Source organism: Oncorhynchus gorbuscha, linkage group LG07 (assembly GCF_021184085.1).
Source record: "Oncorhynchus gorbuscha isolate QuinsamMale2020 ecotype Even-year linkage group LG07, OgorEven_v1.0, whole genome shotgun sequence".
Taxonomy (NCBI): Eukaryota; Metazoa; Chordata; class Actinopteri; order Salmoniformes; family Salmonidae; genus Oncorhynchus; species Oncorhynchus gorbuscha.
Window position 1 is genome coordinate 4,219,733 of NC_060179.1, and position 20,044 is coordinate 4,239,776.

Consider the following 20,044-nt stretch of genomic DNA (forward strand, 5'->3'; position numbering starts at 1 on the left):
CCATTCTTGTCTGTTTCAAAAACATTGGCTTCTGATATAATCTTTCTCCATGAGAAGCAGCACCCAAAGCAAATGAATGGCGCCCGTGTGATTGAGTGCAAACAGAGATACGGTAGCATGTGTTAATGTTTAGTAGCTGTTGTTTATGGAACTGTGTGTGTGTGTGTGTGTGTGTGTGTGTGTGTGTGTGTGTGTGTGTGTGTGTGTGTGTGAGCGAGTACTCTCTGTCTCTAGATCGGTTGTTCCTGCCGTGGTGTTGTGGGTCAGTGTCCCCCGTCTTTACACAGCGGTATGAGAGTAGCATTAGATACCACGGTGTCATGACGTCGCCACGGTGTCATGACGTCGCCACGGTGTCATGACGTCGCCACGGTGTCATGACGTCGCCACGGTGTCATGACGTCGCCACGGTGTCATGACGTCGCCGGAGTAGGTGCTCCTCGGGCCAATGTAAACAAGGAATTATTAAATTTGTTTATCCTGACCCCCCCTGTATTAAACTAGTTTATCCTGACCCCCCTGTATTAAATTTGTTTATCCTGACCCCCTGTATTAAACTAGTTTATCCTGACCCCCCTGTATTAAACTAGTTTATCCTGACCCCCCTTATTAAACTAGTTTATCCTGACCCCCCTGTATTAAACTAGTTTATCCTGACTGTATTAAACCCCCCCCTGTATTAAACTAGTTTATCCTGACCCCCCCCCCCTGTATTAAACTAGTTTATCCTGACCCCCCTGTATTAAACTAGTTTATCCTGACCCCCCCCTTATTAAACTAGTTTATCCTGACCCCCCCCTGTATTAAACTAGTTTATCCTGACCCCCCCTTATTAAACTAGTTTATCCTGACCCCCCTGTATTAAACTAGTTTATCCTGACCCCCCCTGTATTAAACTAGTTTATCCTGACCCCCTGTATTAAACTAGTTTATCCTGACCCCCCCTGTATTAAACTAGTTTATCCTGACCCCCTGTATTAAACTAGTTTATCCTGACCCCCTGTATTAAATTTGTTTATCCCGACCCCCTGTATTAAACTAGTTTATCCTGACCCCCTGTATTAAACTAGTTTATCCTGACCCCCCTGTATTAAACTAGTTTATCCTGACCCCCCTGTATTAAACTAGTTTATCCTGACCCCCTGTATTAAAAACTAGTTTATCCTGACCCCCCCCCCCTATTAAACTAGTTTATCCTGACCCCCTGTATTAAACTAGTTTATCCTGACCCCCCCTGTATTAAACTAGTTTATCCTGACCCCCCTGTATTAAACTAGTTTATCCTGACCCCCTGTATTAAACTAGTTTATCCTGACCCCCTGTATTAAACTAGTTTATCCTGACCCCCTGTATTAAACTAGTTTATCCTGACCCCCTGTATTAAACTAGTTTATCCTGACCCCCCTGTATTAAACTAGTTTATCCTGACCCCCTGTATTAAACTAGTTTATCCTGACCCCCTGTATTAAACTAGTTTAACCCCCCCATATTAAACTAGTTTAACCCCCCCCCATATTAAACTAGTTTAACCCCCATATTAAACTAGTTTAACCCCCCATATTAAACTAGTTTAACCCCCCCATATTAAACTAGTTTAACCCCCCCCATATTAAACTAGTTTAACCCCCCATATTAAACTAGTTTAACCCCCCAAACTATTTAACTAGTTTAACCCCCCCCCATATTAACCCCCCATATTAACCTAGTTAAACCCCCATATTAACTTAGTTTAACCCTACCCCCATATTAACCTAGTTTAACCCCCATACCCCCCCCCCATGTTAACCTACTTTAACCCTATCCCCCATATTAACCTAGTTTAACCCTACTCCCCCCCCCATATTAACCTAGTTTAACCCTACCCCCCATGTTAACCTACTTTAACCCTACCCCCCATATTAACCTAGTTTAACCCCCCATATTAACCTAGTTTAACCCCCCCCCATATTAAACTAGTTTAACCCTACCCCCATATTAAACTAGTTTAACCCTACCCCCCATATTAACCTAGTTTACCCCCCCATATTAACCTAGTTTAACCCCCCCATATTAACCTAGTTTAACCCCCCCCATATTAACCTAGTTTAACCCCCCCCATATTAACCTAGTTTAACCCCCCCATATTAACCTAGTTTAACCCCCCCCCATATTAACCTAGTTTACCCCCATATTAAACTAGTTTAACCCCCATATTAAACTAGTTTAACCCCCCCCCATATTAACCTAGTTTAACCCTACCCCCCATATTAACCTAGTTTAACCCTACCCTCCCCATATTAACCTAGTTTAACCCTACCCTCCCCATATTAACCTAGTTTAACCCTACCCTCCCCATATTAAACTAGTTTAACCCTACCCCCATATTAAACTAGTTTAACCCTACCCCCATATTAAACTAGTTTAACCCCCCCCCCATATTAAACTAGTTTAACCCTACCCCCATATTAAACTAGTTTAACCCTACCCCCCATATTAAACTAGTTTAACCCCCCCCCCATATTAAACTAGTTTATCCTGACCCCCCATATTAAACTAGTTTATCCTGTTTAACCCCCCCCATATTAAACTAGTTTAACCCCCCATATTAAACTAGTTTAACCCCCCCATATTAAACTAGTTTAACCCCCCCCCCATATTAACCTAGTTTAACCCCCCCCCCATATTAACCTAGTTTAACCCTACCCCCCCATATTAACCTAGTTTAACCCTACCCCCCCATATTAACCTAGTTTAACCCTACCCCCCCATATTAAACTAGTTTAACCCTACCCCCCATATTAAACTAGTTTAACCCTACCCCCCATATTAAACTAGTTTAACCCTTAATATTAAACTAGTTTAACCCTACCCCCCATATTAAACTATTAAACTAGTTTAACCCCCCCCCCCCCCCATATTAAACTAGTTTAACCCCCCCCATATTAAACTAGTTTAACCCCCCCATATTAAACTAGTTTAACTCTACCCCCCTAGTTTAACCCCCCCCCATATTAAACTAGTTTAACCCTACCCCCATATTAAACTAGTTTAACCCTATTAAACCCCCATATTAAACTAGTTTAACCCTATTAAACTAGTTTAACCCCCATATTAAACTAGTTTAACCCTACCCCCCATATTAAACTAGTTTAACCCCCCCATATTAAACTAGTTTAACCCCCCCCATATTAAACTAGTTTAACCCCCCATATTAAACTAGTTTAACCCTACCCCCCATATTAACCTAGTTTAACCCTACCCCCCATATTAACCTAGTTTAACCCTACCCCCCATATTAACCTAGTTTAACCCTACCCCCCATATTAACCTAGTTTAACCCTACCCCCCCATATTAACCTAGTTTAACCCTACCCCCCATATTAACCTTATTAACCTAGTTTAACCCCCCTCATATTAACCTAGTTTAACCCCCATATTAACCTAGTTTAACCCCCATATTAACCTAGTTTAACCCCCATATTAACCTAGTTTAACCCCCCCCATATTAACCTAGTTTAACCCCCCCCCATATTAACCTAGTTTAACCCCCCCCCATATTAAACTAGTTTAACCCCCCCCATATTAACCTAGTTTAACCCCCCCCCCATATTAAACTAGTTTAAACCCCCCCCATATTAACCTAGTTTAACCCTACCCCATATTAACCTAGTTTAACCCCCCCCCATAAACTTAACCTATTAAACTAGTTTAACCCCCCATATTAAACTAGTTTAACCCCCCCCATATTAAACTAGTTTAACCCTACCCCCTATAACCCCAATATTAAACCTAGTTTAACCCTACCCCCCATATTAAACTAGTTTAACCCTACCCCCCCCATATTAAACTAGTTTAACCCTAGTTTAACCCCCCCCATATTAAACTAGTTTAACCCTACCCCCATATTAAACTAGTTTAACCCCCCCCATATTAAACTAGTTTAACCCTACCCCCCCATATTAAACTAGTTTAACCCTACCCCCCATATTAAACTAGTTTATCCTGACCCCCCCATTAAACTAGTTTAACCCCCCCCCCATATTAAACTAGTTTATCCTGACCCCCCCATATTAAACTAGTTTAACCCCCCCCCATATTAAACTAGTTTAACCCCCATATTAAACTAGTTTAACTCCCATATTAAACTAGTTTAACCCCCATATTAAACTAGTTTAACCCCCCCCCATATTAAACTAGTTTAACCCCCATATTAAACTAGTTTAACCCCCCCCATATTAAAACTAGTTTAACCCCCCCCCATTAAACTAGTTTAACCCCCCCCATATTAAACTAGTTTAACCCCCCCCATATTAAACTAGTTTAACCCTACCCCCTAGTTTAACCCTATTAACCCCCCCCCATATTAAACTAGTTTAACCCTACCCCCCATATTAACTAGTTTAACCCCCCCATATTAAACTAGTTTAACCCCCCCATATTAAACTAGTTTAACCCCCATATTAACCTAGTTTAACCCTACCCCCCCCATATTAACCTAGTTTAACCTAGTTAACCCCCATATTAACCTAGTTTAACCCCCCATATTAACCTAGTTTAACCCCCCCCCATATTAACCTAGTTTAACCCCCCATATTAACCTAGTTTAACCCTATACCCCCCATATTAACCTAGTTTAACCCCCCCATATTAACCTAGTTTACCCCCATATTAACCTAGTTTAACCCCCATATTAACCCCCCCATATTAACCTAGTTTAACCCCCCCCCATATTAACCTAGTTTAACCCCCCCATATTAACCTAGTTTAACCCCCCCCCCCATATTAACCTAGTTTAACCCCCCCCATATTAACCTAGTTTAACCCCCATATTAACCTAGTTTAACCCCCCCCATATTAAACTAGTTTAACCCCCATATTAACCCCCCCATATTAAACTAGTTTAACCCTACCCCCCCCATATTAAACTAGTTTAACCCTACCCCCCCATATTAAACTAGTTTAACCCTACCCCCCCATATTAAACTAGTTTAACCCTACCCCCCATATTAAACTAGTTTAACCCTACCCCCCCATATTAAACTAGTTTAACCCTACCCCCCATATTAAACTAGTTTAACCCTACCCCCCATATTAAACTAGTTTAACCCTACCCCCCATATTAAACTAGTTTAACCCTACCCCCCCATATTAAACTAGTTTAACCCTACCCCCCATATTAAACTAGTTTATCCTGACCCCCCATATTAAACTAGTTTATCCTGACCCCCCCCCCCATATTAAACTAGTTTAACCCTACCCCCCCATATTAAACTAGTTTATCCTGACCCCCCCCATATTAAACTAGTTTAACCCTACCCCCCATATTAACTAGGTTAACTCTACCCCCCCATATTAAACTAGTTTAACCCCCCATATTAAACTAGTTTAACCCCCCATATTAAACTAGTTTAACCCCCCCCCATATTAAACTAGTTTAACCCCCCCATATTAAACTAGTTTAACCCCCCCATATTAAACTAGTTTAACCCCCCCCATATTAAACTAGTTTAACCCCCCCATATTAAACTAGTTTAACCCCCCCCATATTAAACTAGTTTAACCCCCCCCATATTAAACTAGTTTAACCCCCCATATTAAACTAGTTTAACCCTACCCCCCATATTAACCTAGTTTAACCCTACCCCCCATATTAACCTAGTTTAACTCTACCCCCCATATTAACCTAGTTTAACCCTACCCCCATATTAACCTAGTTTAACCCCCTACCCCCCATATTAACCTAGTTTAACCCCCCCCATATTAACCTAGTTTAACCCCCCCATATTAACCTAGTTTAACCCCCATATTAACCTAGTTTAACCCCCCCATATTAACCTAGTTTAACCCCCCCATATTAACCTAGTTTAACCCCCCCATATTAAACTAGTTTAACCCCCCCTCATATTAAACTAGTTTAACCCCCCCAAAGCGATATTAAACTAGTTTAACCCCCCCTATTAAACTAGTTTAACCCTGACCCCCATATTAACCTAGTTTAACCCTACCCTCTCCATATTAAACTAGTTTAACCCTACCCCCATATTAAACTAGTTTAACCTTACCCCCCATATTAAACTAGTTTAACCCTACCCCCCATATTAAACTGGAGTTTAACCCCCCATATTAAACTAGTTTAACCCTACCCCCCATATTAAACTAGTTTAACCCTACCCCCCATATTAAACTAGTTAACCTGACCCCCATATTAAACTAGTTTATCCTGACCCCCCCATATTAAACTAGTTTAACCCTACCCCCCCATATTAAGCTAGTTTATCCTGACCCCCCATATTAAACTAGTTTAACCCTACCCCCCATATTAACTAGGTTAACTCTACCCCTCCATATTAAACTAGTTTAACCCCCATATTAAACTATATTAAACTAGTTTAACTAGCTATTTAATGGATATTAACCTAGTTTAACCCCCATATTAACCTAGTTTAACCCTATCCCCCCATATTAACCTAGTTTAACCCTACTCCCCCCATATTAACCCTACACCCCCCCATATTAACCTAGTTTAACCCTACCCCCCATATTAACCTAGTTTAACCCCCCATATTAACCTAGTTTAACCCTACCCCCCATTTTAACCTAGTTTAACCCCCCATATTAACCTAGTTTAACCCCCCATATTAACCTAGTTTAACCCCTATGGTTAGAGTGGAAACTAGTGGTTAAAGTGGAGGGCCCCCCATATTAACCTAGTTTAACCCCCATATTAAACTAGTGTAACCCTACCCCCCCCCATATTAACCTAGTTTAACCCCCCCATATTAACCTAGTTTAACCCCCCCATATTAAACTAGTTTAACCCCCATATTAAACTAGTTTAACCTGCCCCCCCCCATATTAAACTAGTTTAACCCCCCATATTAAACTAGTTTAACCCCTACCCCCATATTAAACTAGTTTAACCTGCCCCACTCAAAAATGATTCAAATGGAGTTAATATATGCCATTTAGCAGACGCTTTTATCCAAAGCGACTTACAGTCATGTGTGCATACATTCTACGTATGGGTGGTCCCGGGGATTGAACCCACTACCCTGGCGTTACAAGCGCCATGCTCTACCAACTGAGCTATCCCAGTAGTATAATGTAACATTGCAAATGTCATGTGTAAAGTAGTTTTTGTTGTTCACGTCTTCTTTTAACTAAACCTCCCTCTGCAATGCTTTGAACCACCTTTTGCTTCGTTGTTTTGGTGGTTTGGGCCTCATCTCCTCTGTCAGCAAAAAGTATTCCCATAGTTTGCTTCTGGAGCCAAATTTTGTCAACAAGATGGAGGTATGTTTTCATTAGAAGCCTTGCTGTCTACATTTACTCTCTCGCTTGCTTCTCAAAATTGGCTCGCTGTGTCAGCTGCATGCTGAAGTCGCCTGGCTAGTTTACGACTGAGAATTCAGATAAATTCTACACCTGCATTGCTTGCTGTTTGGGGTTTTAGGCTGGGTTTCTGTACAGCACTTTGAAATATCAGCTGATGTACGAAGGGGCTATATAAATACATTTGATTTGATTTAAATGACCTGATCCTCTTAATCCACGGTTATGATGCGAGACACGTTTAGACAGAAGCACGGAAACTAGCCTAACTGGTTAGAAGAACAGAGCTGTTTTTTATGTTCTAGTACTGAGGTTTCGAGATACGAGTCCAACACTGTTGCTTCCCCTTTCTATGGCCGCCATATTGTTTCCATGTTATTGATGTAGCGTTACCATAGCGAATAACAACGTTCCTGGTTAAACACAAAGCTATGTTAATAGCTGATAACATATAATAATGTTTACTGTACATTTTGTTGTGTTAAATGGGGTTAAATAGGGTAGCCTAGTGGTTAGAGTGGAGGGGCCTAGTGGTTAGGGTTCTCAACTAGCCTAGTGGTTAGAGTGGAGGGGCGGTTAGGGTGTTCTCAGCCTAGGTGGTTAGAGTGGAGGGGGTTAAATAAGGGTTAGCCTAGTGGTTAGAGTAAGGGTTCGGCAGGGTTAGCCTAGTGGTTAAAGTGGAGGGTTCGGCAGGGTTAGCCTAGTGGTTAAGTGGAGGGGCGGTTAAAGGGTTAGCCTAGTGGTTAGAGTGGAGGGTTCGGCAGGGTTAGCCTAGTGGTTAAATGGAGGTGTTCTCAGGGCCTACCTGGTGGTAAATAGAGGTGGAGGGGCGGCAGGGTTAGCCTAGTGGTTAGAGTGGAGGGTGTTCTCAGGGTTAGCCTAGTGGTTAGAGTGGAGGGTTCTCAACTGGCCTACCTGGTTAAATAAAGGGTTCTCAACTGGCCTAGGGTTAGCCTACCTGGTTAAATAAAGGTGTTCTCAACTAGCCTACCTGGTTAGATGGGGGTGTTCTCAACTAGCCTACCTGGTTAAATAAAGGGGTGGCAACTGGCCTAGTGGTTAAAGCGTTGGACTAGTACCTGGTTAAATAAAATGTTCTCAACTAGCTGACAAGGTTAAATAAAGGTGTTCTGCCCCTGAACAGGCAGTTAACCCAGGTGTTCCCACTAGCCTACCTGGAAAATAAAATTTGTTCTCAACTGACTTGCCTAGTAAAATAAAGGTAAGATAAATAATAAAAAACTTGCTTTTGTAAACTTATTCTACATGACCAAAAGTACTATTCCAAAAGTTGATTTTGGAATAAAACGCTCATCGAGCCTACCTGTTCATAAGGAGTTGCCCCCCCCTTTGGTTGGTCCTCCTCCCTTTGGTTGGTCCCTCCCTTTGGTTGGTCCTCCCTTTGGTTGGTCCCCCTTTGGTTGGTCCCCCTTTGGTTGGTCCCCCTTTGGTTGGTCCCCCTTTGGTTGGTCCTCCCCCCCTTTTGGTCCCCTTGGTTGGTCCCCCCTTTGTCCCCCCCTTTGGTTGGTCCCCCTTTGGTTGGTCCCCCTTTGGTTGGTCCCCCTTTGGTTGGTCCCCCTTTGGTTGGTCCCCCTTTGGTTGGTCCCCCTTTGGTTGGTCCCCCTTTGGTTGGTCCCCCTTTGGTTGGTCCTCCCTTTGGTTGGTCCCCCTTTGGTTGGTCCCCTCTTTGGTTGGTCCTCCCTTTGGTTGGTCCTTTGGTTGGTCCCCCTTCTGGGAAGGCTTTCCACTAGGTTGGTCCCCCTTTGGTTGGTCCCCCCTTTGGTTTCCACCCTCATTGCTGCTCCCCTCCACTTTCTGGTTTCCACTAGATGTTGTTGCCCCCTTTGATGTTGGTCCCCCCTTTGGTTGGTCCACCTTTGGTTGGTCCTCCCTTTGTTGGAACATTGGTCCTCCCTTTCTGGTTGGTCCTCCACTTTGGTTGGTCCATTTGGTTGCCTCCACTATAACAGCCTCCCTCCACTCTTCTGGGAAGACTTTCCACTAGATGTTGGAACATTGCTGCTATAACAGCCTCCACTCTTCTGGGAAGGCTTTCCACTAGATGTTGGAACATTGCTGCTATAACAGCCTCCACTCTTCTGGGAAGGCTTTCCACTAGATGTTGGAACATTGCTGCTATAACAGCCTCCACTCTTCTGGGAAGGCTTTCCACTAGATGTTGGAACATTGCTGCTATAACAGCCTCCACTCTTCTGGGAAGGCTTTCCACTAGATGTTGGAACGTTGCTGCGGGGGGACTTGTTTCCATTCAGCCACAAGAGCTTTAGTGAGGTCGGGCGCTAACGTTGGGTCATTAGGCCCGGCTCGCAGTCACCTTCACTGGAACTAAGAGGCCTGAACCATTAAAACAGCTCCTCAAGAGGCCTGGTCTGACAGTCGGCCGAAAGTTTCAAATGTGTGTGTTTGCTACTCCCACTAGATGAGCTTCTGTCTCTCTGTGTCTCTGTCTGTTTCTCTGTCTGTCTCGCTCTCTGTCTGTCTCTCTCTCTCTCTCTGTCTCTCTCTCTCTGTCACTCTCTGTGTCTCTCTGTCTGTCTCTCTGTCTGTCGGTCTGTTTGTCTCTCTCGCTCTCTCACCCTTTCTCTCTTGCTCTCTTTCCTCCTCAATTCAAGGTGCTTTATTGGCATGTGGAACATGTTTACATTGCCAAAGCAAGTGAAATAGAAACTAAAATGAAACGAAAGTGAAAAGAACAATAAAAAGTAACAGTAAACTCACAAATGTTCCAAAAGAATAAATACATTTCAAATGTCATATTATGTGCAAATAGTTAAATGTACAAAAGGGGAAATAAATTAACATAAATATGGGTTGTATATACAATGGTGTTTGTTGTGGCAACAGGTCACAAATCTTGCTGCTGTGATGGCACACTGTGGTATTTCACCCAGTAGAGTTTCACCCAGGGAGTTTCTCATAATTGGACTTGTTTTCAAATTCTTTGTGGGTCTCTGTAATCTGAGGGAAATATGTGTCTCTAATATGGTCATACATTGGGCAGGAGGTTAGGAAGTGCAGCTCAGTTTCCACCTCATTTTGTGGGCAGTGGGCAGTGAGCACATAGCCTGTTTTCTCTTGAGCCATGTCTGCCTACGGCGGCCTTTCTCAATAGCAAGGCTATGCTCACTGAGTTTGTACATAGTCAAAGCTTACCTTAAGTGTGTGTCAGTCACAGTGGTCAGGTATTCTGCCGCTGTGTACTCTCTGTTTAGGGCCAAATAGCATTCTAGTTTGTTCAGTTTTTTTTGTAAATTCTTTCCAATGTGTCAAGTAATTATCTTTTTGTTTTCTCATGATTTGGTTGGGTCTAATATTGTTGCTGTCCTGGGGCTCTGTGGGGTCTGTTTGTGTTTGTGAACAGAGCCCCAGGACCAGCTTGCTTAGGGGACTCTTCTCCAGGTTCATCTCTCTGTAGGTGATTGCATTGTTATAGAATCGCTTCCTTTTCGGTGGTTGTAGAATTTAACGGGTATTTTCTGGATTTGGATAATAATCGGGTATCGGCCTTTGTCACGTTCGTTATAGCGATGAGACCAAGGCGCAGCGTGATTTTGAATACATGTTCTTTTAATGACGGAACAAACTATACAAAAACAACAAAACAAACGTGAAGTTATACAATAATAGTGCTGACAACTAAACATAGACAATAACCCATGAAATACCCAAGGAATATGGCTGCCTAAATATGGTTCCCAATCAGAGACAACGATAGACAGCTGCCTCTAATTGAGAACCAATCTAGGCAACCATAGACATACATAATACCTAGACTAGTGAACACCCATAGACATACAAAACCCCTAGACAGGAACAAAAACACATACATCACCCATGTCACACAATGACCAAAATAATAAAGAAAACAAAGAATACTAAGATCAGGGCGTGACAGCAGAATGCTGCATTATTTGGTGTTTTACAGTGTTTGTCCCATTTCACTACCACCCACCTGGTAGTGTGGTGGATGGGACTACCAGCTCTCTGTAACCTAGAGGGCAACCAGTGGGTCCATCTCCTCTATACCACCCACCTGGTAGTGTGGTGGATGGGACTACCAGCTCTCTGTAACCTAGAGGGCAACCAGTGGGTCCATCTCCTCTATACCACCCACCTGGTAGTGTGGTGGATGGGACTACCAGCTCTCTGTAACCTAGAGGACAACCAGTGGGTCCATCTCCTCTATACCATGTTTCTTGTAGGATGACAATGTCTGTATTTCTGATTTCTTTGGTGAAGTCCAGGTTCCTGCTCTGTGGGCCAAAGGCAGATGATCTCAGGCCTTGGATATTCCAGGATGAGATAGCGAAGGCTTTGTGTTCCATAGAGTGTCCAATGTTGTTGGTCGTGTGGTTTGGCCTCAGGCCAGTAAGTGTGAGCAGAGCCTGCTGAGCATCTGGTACATGCCATTGGCTCGGGCGAGTGTAAGAGTGGGGCTTGGGCCTGTTTGCCTGCTCACGGCCTGGGCGTTTGTGTCACTTTCATGTTGAGGCCCTCTTTCCGAGAGTGGGGGGGGGGGGGGGGGGGGCAGGAAGGGGCATAGGTCTGATCTGAGGGGGCCTAAATGGGGTGTAACCAAATGAAGTGTTTAACATAAATATATTTTGGTATTTGAGGTTCTTCCTAGTAGCCACCCTTTGCCTTGATGACAGCTTAGCACACTCATGACATTCTCTCAACATGGTATAGAGGAGATGGACCCGCTGGTTGCCCTCTAGGTTACAGAGAGCTGGTAGTCCCATCCACCACACTACCAGGTGGGTGGTATAGAGGAGATGGACCCACTGGTTGCCCTCTAGGGTACAGAGAGCTGGTGGTCCCATCCACCACACTACCAGGTGGGTGGTATAGAGGAGACAGACCCACTGGTTGCCCTCTAGGTTACAGAGAGCTGGGAGTCCCATCCACCACACTACCAGGTGGGTGGTATAGAGGAGATGGACCCACTGGTTGCCCTCTAGGGTACAGAGAGCTGGTACTCCTCTAGGTTACAGAGAGCTGGTAGTCCCATCCACCACACTACCAGGTGGGTGGTATAGAGGAGACAGACCCACTGGTTGTCCTCTAGGTTACAGAGAGCTGGTAGTCCCTATCCAGGTGTGTCCAAACCTTTTGACTAGTACTGTGTGTGTTTGTGTATATATTTTAATATATTCATATCTTCTACCTTTTTCATCCAGGTGGATTGTAGATATGGAAGGAGCCACGGGCACGCTCTACGAAGGAGAGAAATTTCAGCTGCTTTTCAAATTCAGTAGTCGGTATCCTTTCGATTCACCTCAGGTAAGTAGCTAGCTAGCCTAGCGCTTCCTCATTAATAAATAGTCATGTATATTTCTGTTGAATCAGTTAGCTAGGACACTCAATGACACAAGATCCATGCTCTGTCAGTAGGCTGGCTGAGTGGGTATGTTGCTTAGTAACAGGTAATTTGGCTTAGTGGGTATGTTGCTCAGTAACAGGTCATTTGGCTTAGTGGGTATGTTGCTTAGTAACAGGTAATTTGGCTTAGTGGGTATGTTGCCCAGTAACAGGTCATTTGGCTTAGTGGGTATGTTGCTTAGTTACAGGTCATTTGGCTGAGTGGGTATGTTGCTTAGTAACAGGTAATTTGGCTTAGTGGGTATGTTGCCCAGTAACAGGTCATTTGGCTTAGTGGGTATGTTGCTTAGTAACAGGTAATTTGGCTTAGTGGGTATGTTGCTCAGTAACAGGTCATTTGGCTTAGTGGGTATGTTGCTTAGTAACAGGTAATTTGGCTTAGTGGGTATGTTGCCCAGTAACAGGTCATTTGGCTTAGTGGGTATGTTGCTTAGTTACAGGTCATTTGGCTGAGTGGGTATGTTGCTTAGTAACAGGTAATTTGGCTTAGTGGGTATGTTGCCCAGTAACAGGTCATTTGGCTTAGTGGGTATGTTGCTTAGTAACAGGTAATTTGGCTTAGTGGGTATGTTGCTCAGTAACAGGTCATTTGGCTTAGTGGGTATGTTGCTCAGTAACAGGTCATTTGGTTTCGTGGGTATGTTGCTTAGTAACAGGTCATTTGGCTGAGTGGGTATGTTGCTTAGTAACAGGTCATTTGGCTGAGTGGGTATGTTGCTTAGTAACAGGTCATTTGGCTTAGTGGGTATGTTGCTTAGTAACAGATCATTTGGCTTAGTGGGTATGTTGCTTAGTAACAGGTAATTTGGCTTAGTGGGTATGTTGCTCAGTAACAGGTCATTTGGCTTAGTGGGTATGTTGCTCAGTAACAGGTCATTTGGCTTAGTGGGTATGTTGCTCAGTAACAGGTCATTTGGTTTCGTGGGTATGTTGCTTAGTAACAGGTCATTTGGCTGAGTGGGTATGTTGCTTAGTAACAGGTCATTTGGCTGAGTGGGTATGTTGCTTAGTAACAGGTCATTTGGCTTAGTGGGTATGTTGCTTAGTAACAGGTCATTTGGCTTAGTGGGTATGTTGCTTAGTAACAGGTCATTTGGCTGAGTGGGTATGTTGCTTAGTAACAGGTCATTTGGCTTAGTGGGTATGTTGCTTAGTAACAGGTCATTTGGCTTAGTGGGTATGTTGCTTAGTAACAGGTCATTTGGCTTCGTGTGTATGTTGCTTAGTAACAGGTCATTTGGCTTAGTGGGTATGTTGCTTAGTAACAGGTCATTTGGCTGAGTAGAGAGGGTTCCAGTCTACTGGTCTGATGAAGAGGGTGGATATCATTCTGTAGGGTAGAGAGGGTTTCAGTCTACTGGTCTGATGAAGAGGATGGATATCATTCTGTAAGGTAGAGGGTTCCAGTCTGATGAAGAGGGTGGATATCATTCTGTAAGGTAGAGGGTTCCAGTCTGATGAAGAGGATGGATATCATTCTGTAGGGTAGAGAGGGTTCCAGTCTGATGAAGAGGGTGGATATCATTCTGTAGGGTAGAGAGGGTTCCAGTCTGATGAAGAGGGTGGATATCATTCTGTAAGGTAGAGGGTTCCAGTCTGATGATGAGGGTGGATATCATTCTGTAAGGTAGAGAGGGTTCCAGTCTACTGGTCTGATGAAGAGGGTGGATATCATTCTGTAAGGTAGAGAGGGTTCCAGTCTGATGAAGAGGATGGATATCATTCTGTAAGGTAGAGGGTTCCAGTCTACTGGTCTGATGAAGAGGATGGATATCATTCTGTAGGGTAGAGAGGGTTCCAGTCTGATGAAGAGGATGGATATCATTCTGTAGGGTAGAGAGGGTTCCAGTCTACTGGTTTGATGAAGAGGTGGATATCATTCTGTAAGGTAGAGAGGGTTCCAGTCTGATGAAGAGGGTGGATATCATTCTGTAAGGTAGAGAGGGTTCCAGTCTACTGGTCTGATGAAGAGGATGGATATCATTCTGTAAGGTAGAGAGGGTTCCAGTCTGATGAAGAGGGTGGATATCATTCTGTAAGGTAGAGGGTTCCAGTCTGATGAAGAGGGTGGATATCATTCTGTAAGGTAGAGAGGGTTACAGTCTACTGGTCTGATGAAGAGGATGGATATCATTCTGTAAGGTAGAGAGGGTTCCAGTCTGATGAAGAGGATGGATATCATTCTGTAGGGTAGAGAGGGTTCCAGTCTACTGGTCTGATGAAGAGGATGGATATCATTCTGTAAGGTAGAGAGGGTTCCAGTCTGATGAAGAGGGTGGATATCATTCTGTAGGGTAGAGAGGGTTCCAGTCTGATGAAGAGGATGGATATCATTCTGTAAGGTAGAGAGGGTTCCAGTCTGATGAAGAGGATGGATATCATTCTGTAGGGTAGAGAGGGTTCCAGTCTGATGAAGAGGATGGATATCATTCTGTAAGGTAGAGAGGGTTCCAGTCTACTGGTCTGCTGAAGAGGGTGGATATCATTCTGTAAGGTAGAGGGTTCCAGTCTGATGAAGAGGGTGGATATATTTATGGTCCTTCTGTAGCTCAGTTGGTAGAGCATGGCGCTTGTAACGCCAGGGTAGTGGGTTCGATCCCCGGGACCACCCATACGTAGAATGTATGCACACATGACTGTAAGTCGCTTTGGATAAAAGCGTCTGCTAAATGGCATATATTATTATTATTATATATTATTTTATTCTGTAAGGTAGAGGGTTCCAGTCTACTGGTCTGATGAAGAGGGTGGATATCATTCTGTAGGGTAGAGAGGGTTCCAGTCTGATGAAGAGGATGGATATCATTCTGTAGGGTAGAGAGGGTGCTGTAAACATAGCCTAGCAAGTAGTAAACTTACTTGAGGTCAGTGCACTTAGAGGTTCGATGTTTTCTATATTATAATATTATGTGCCATTTAGCAGATTATTTTATCCAAAGAAGCTTACAGTCATGAGTAGGCATCAAGCAGGTATAGTGTTTGTGATTTCATTTTGACGCAGTACCGTACTTTCATGTGGAGCAACATCCTTTACATGGTTTTCCACCTTTTAGTGTCCTCTGCCCTGGGTCCTCTCCCCTGGGGTCATGTCCTCTCCCCTGGGTCATGTCCTTTCCCCTGGGTCATGTCCTTTCCCCTGGGTCATGTCCTTTCCCCTGGGTCATGTCCTCTCCCCTGGGTCATGTCCTCTCCCCTGGGTCATGTCCTCTCCCCTGGGTCATGTCCTCTCCCCTGGGTCATGTCCTCTCCCCTGGGTCATGTCCTCTCCCCTGGGTCATGTTAATTTATTCTAGAACTCACTCCCCTGGATCATATTAATTTATTCTAGAACTCACTCCCCTGGATCATATTAATGTATTCTAGAACTCACTCCCCTGGATCATATTAATGTATTCTAGAACTCACTCCCCTGGATCATATTAATGTATTCTAGAACTCACTCCCCTGGATCATATTAATGTATTCTAGAACTCACTCCCCTGGATCATGTTAATATTAATTTATTCTAGAACTCACTCCCCTGGATCATGTTAATGTATTCTAGAACTCACTCCCCTGGATCACATTAATTTATTCTAGAACTCACTCCCCTGGATCATATTAATTTATTCTAGAACTCACTCCCCTGGATCATATTAATGTATTCTAGAACTTACTCCCCTGGATCATATGAATTTATTCTAGAACTCACTCCCCTGGATCATTTTAATACTAATTTATTCTAGAACTCACTCCCCTGGATCATTTTAATATTAATTTATTCTAGAACTCACTCCCCTGAATCATGTTAATTTATTCTAGAACTCACTCCCCTGGATCATATTAATGTATTCTAGAACTCACTCCCCTGGATCATGTTAATATTAATTTATTCTAGAACTCACTCCCCTGGATCATATTAATTTATTCTAGAACTCACTCCCCTGGATCATGTTAATTTATTCTAGAACTCACTCCCCTGGATCATGTTAATTCATTCTAGAACTCACTCCCCTGGATCATGTTAATTTATTCTAGAACTCACTCCCCTGAATCATGTTAATTTATTCTAGAACTCACTCCCCTGGATCATATTAATTTATTCTAGAACTCACTCCCCTGAATCATATTAATTTATTCTAGAACTCACTCCCCTGAATCATATTAATTTATTCTAGAACTCACTCCCCTGGATCATGTTAATTTATTCTAGAACTCACTCCCTGAATCATGTTAATTTATTCTAGAACTCACTCCCCTGAGTCATGTTAATAATAATTTATTCTAGAACTCACTCCCCTGGATCATATTAATACTAATTTATTCTAGAACTCACTCCCCTGGATCATAATAATTTATTCTAGAACTCACTCCCCTGGATCATTTTAATACTAATTTATTCTAGAACTCACTCCCCTGGATCATACTAATTTATTCTAGAACTCACTCCCCTGGATCATGTTAATTTATTCTAGAACTCACTCCCCTGGATCATATTAATGTATTCTAGAACTCACTCCCCTGGATCATTTTAATATTAATTTATTCTAGAACTCATTCCCCTGGATCATGTTAATTTATTCTAGAACTCACTCCCCTGGATCATATTAATGTATTCTAGAACTCACTCCCCTGGATCATATTAATGTATTCTAGAACTCACTCCCCTGGATCATATTAATGTATTCTAGAACTCACTCCCCTGGATCATAATAATTTATTCTAGAACTCACTCCCCTGGATCATATTAATTTATTCTAGAACTCACTCCCCTGGATCATATTAATGTATTCTAGAACTCACTCCCCTGGATCATATTAATGTATTCTAGAACTCACTCCCCTGGATCATACTAATATGAATTTATTGGTGGCTCATAATTGGATCCTGACCCTAGGACACAGTGGAGACAGATCTCTCTCTCTCTCTCTCTCTCTCTCTCTCTCTCTCTCTCTCTCTCTCTCTGTCTCTGTCTCTCTCTGTCTCTGTCTCTCTCTGTCTCTCTCTCTCTCTGTCTCTCTCTCTCACTGTCTCTCTCTCTCACTGTCTCTCTCTCTCACTGTCTCTCTCTCTCACTGTCTCTCTCAATTCAATCCAAGGGGCTTTATTGGCATGGGAAACGTGTTAACATTGCCAAAGCAAATGAGATATCTAATATACAAAAGTGAAATAAACAATAAAAATTAACAGTAAACATTACACATACAGAAGTTTCAAAACTCTGTCTCTTTCTCGCTCTCTCTCACTCTGTCTAGCTGTCTCTCTCTCTCTAGCTGTCTCTCTCTCTCTAGCTGTCTCTCTCTCTCTATCTGTCTCTCTCTCTCTAGCTGTCTCTCTCTCTCTAGCTGTCTCTCTCTCTCTAGCTGTCTCTCTCTCTCTAGCTGTCTCTCTCTCTCTAGCTGTCTCTCTCTCTCTAGCTGTCTCTCTCTCTCTTGCCCTGTCTCTCTCTCTCTTGCCCTGTCTCTCTCTCTCTTGCCCTGTCTCTCTCTCTCTTGCCCTGTCTCTCTCTCTCTTGCCCTGTCTCTCTCTCTCTTGCCCTGTCTCTCTCTCTCTCTTGCCCTGTCTCTCTCTCTCTCTCTTGCCCTGTCTCTCTCTCTCTTGCGCTGTCTCTCTCTCGTGCTGTCTCTCTCTCTAGCGGTCCTTTTCTCTCTAGCTGTCTCTCTCTTGCGCTGTCTCTCTGTCTCTCTAGCTGGCTCTCTCTCATGCTGTCTCTCTCTCACACTGTCTCTCTCCCTCTCTCTAGCAGTCCTTTTCACTCTAGCTGTCTCTCTCGCGCTCTCACTCTAGCTGTCTCTCTCTCTCTCTAGCTGGCTCTCTCTCTCTAGCTGGCTCTCTCTCTCTAGCTGGCTCTCTCTCGCACTGTCTCTCTGTCTCTCTCTCTCTAGCTGACTGTCTCTCTAGCTGTGTCTCTGTCTCTCTCTAGTGGTCCTTTTCTCTCTAGCTCTCTCTCTCTCTCTCTCTCTAGCTGTCTCTCTCTCTCTCTCTAGCTGTCATTTTCTCTCTCGCTGTCTCCCTCTCTCTCTCTAGCTGTCCTTTTCTCTCTAGCTGTCTCTCTCTCTCTCCCTCTCTAGCTGTGTCTCTGTCTCTCTCTAGCGGTCCTTTTCTCTCTAGCTGTCTCTCTCTCTCTAGCTGTCTCTCTCTCTCTAGCTGTCCTTTTCTCTCTAGCTGTCTTTCTAGCTGTCATTTTCTCTCTAGCTGTCTCTCTCTCTCTCTCTAGCTGTGTCTCTCTCTCTAGCTGTCTCTCTCTCTCTCTAGCTGTCTCTCTCTCTCTCTAGCTGTCATTTTCTCTCTAGCTGTCATTTTCTCTCTAGCTGTCATTTTCTCTCTAGCTGTCATTTTCTCTCTAGATGTCATTTTCTCTCTAGCTGTCTCTCTCTCTCTCTAGCTGTCATTTTCTCTCTAGCTGTCATTTTCTCTCTAGCTGTCATTTTCTCTCTAGCTGTCTCTCTCTCTCTCTCTAGCTGTCATTTTCTCTCTAGCTGTCTCCCTCTCTCTCTCTAGCTGTCCTTTTCTCTCTAGCTGTCTCTCTCTCTCTACGCCAGTGTTTTAAAGCCCACGGGCCACGTTTGAGAGGATTAGCTTAACGTGACAATCTTATTTTACATATCAGTGGACTATAAATAGAGAGAGAATATTAGATCTACAGTCAGGCTACTACTACCACCTCATACCCCCAGCACAACAACACCCCACAGATAACTACCACCTCATTGTAATTGTTTGAGTGTTGTAAGTGAATGGATGTATCCGTGTGTGTGTGTACACGTGGCTCTTAAAATACGTATTTTTGAGAAGGACTAGATATTTTCCCAACACTGCACTTAAAAACAAGATGTTGGCAAAGTTCTCCCTTAATGTTCTCCCTTAATGCCATGTACAGCAACACTGTAGGGGCCTCTGCTCTGGTGGCTGGCGAGTTCAGCGAGAGAGCTGTGATGTCTTCCCTTCCTCTGTAGTTATCCTCCCTAAAGAAGTGTGCAGCGCTCTCGCTCTCTCTCTCTCTCTTCCCCCCCTACCCCTCTCTTCCCCCTACCACTCTCTTCCCCCTACCACTCTCTTCCCCCCCTCTCTCTTTCCCCCTACCCCTCTCTTTCCCCTCTCTTTCCCCTCTCTTTCCCTGTCTGTCTGTCTGTCTCTCTCTCTCTCTCCCCCATCTCTTTTCTCTCTCTCTCTCTCTTTCCCCATCTCTTTTCTCTCTCTCTCTCTCTCTCTCTCTCTCTCTCTCTCTCTCTCTCTCTCTCTCTCTCTCTCTCTCTCTCTCTCTCTCTTTCCCCCATCTCTTTTCCTTCTCTCTCTCTCTCTCTCTCTCCCCCCATCTCTCTCTCTCTCTCTCTCTCTCTCTCTCTCTCTC

The 20,044-nt window shown here is 43.7% G+C and overlaps 1 protein-coding gene across 3 annotated transcripts in view; it reads left to right on the forward strand.

Annotated features, from left to right (window-relative positions):
* The window catches only part of LOC124039447 (probable ubiquitin-conjugating enzyme E2 W-B), a 36,142-nt gene that overhangs the window by 4,506 nt on the left and 11,592 nt on the right, over positions 1-20,044 (forward strand). For all 3 annotated transcript variants that reach the window (XM_046355414.1, XM_046355416.1, XM_046355415.1), the window contains exon 3: positions 12,513-12,615. In XM_046355414.1, coding sequence (XP_046211370.1) covers positions 12,513-12,615 — 103 coding nt within the window. The remainder of the gene's footprint in view (positions 1-12,512; positions 12,616-20,044) is intronic.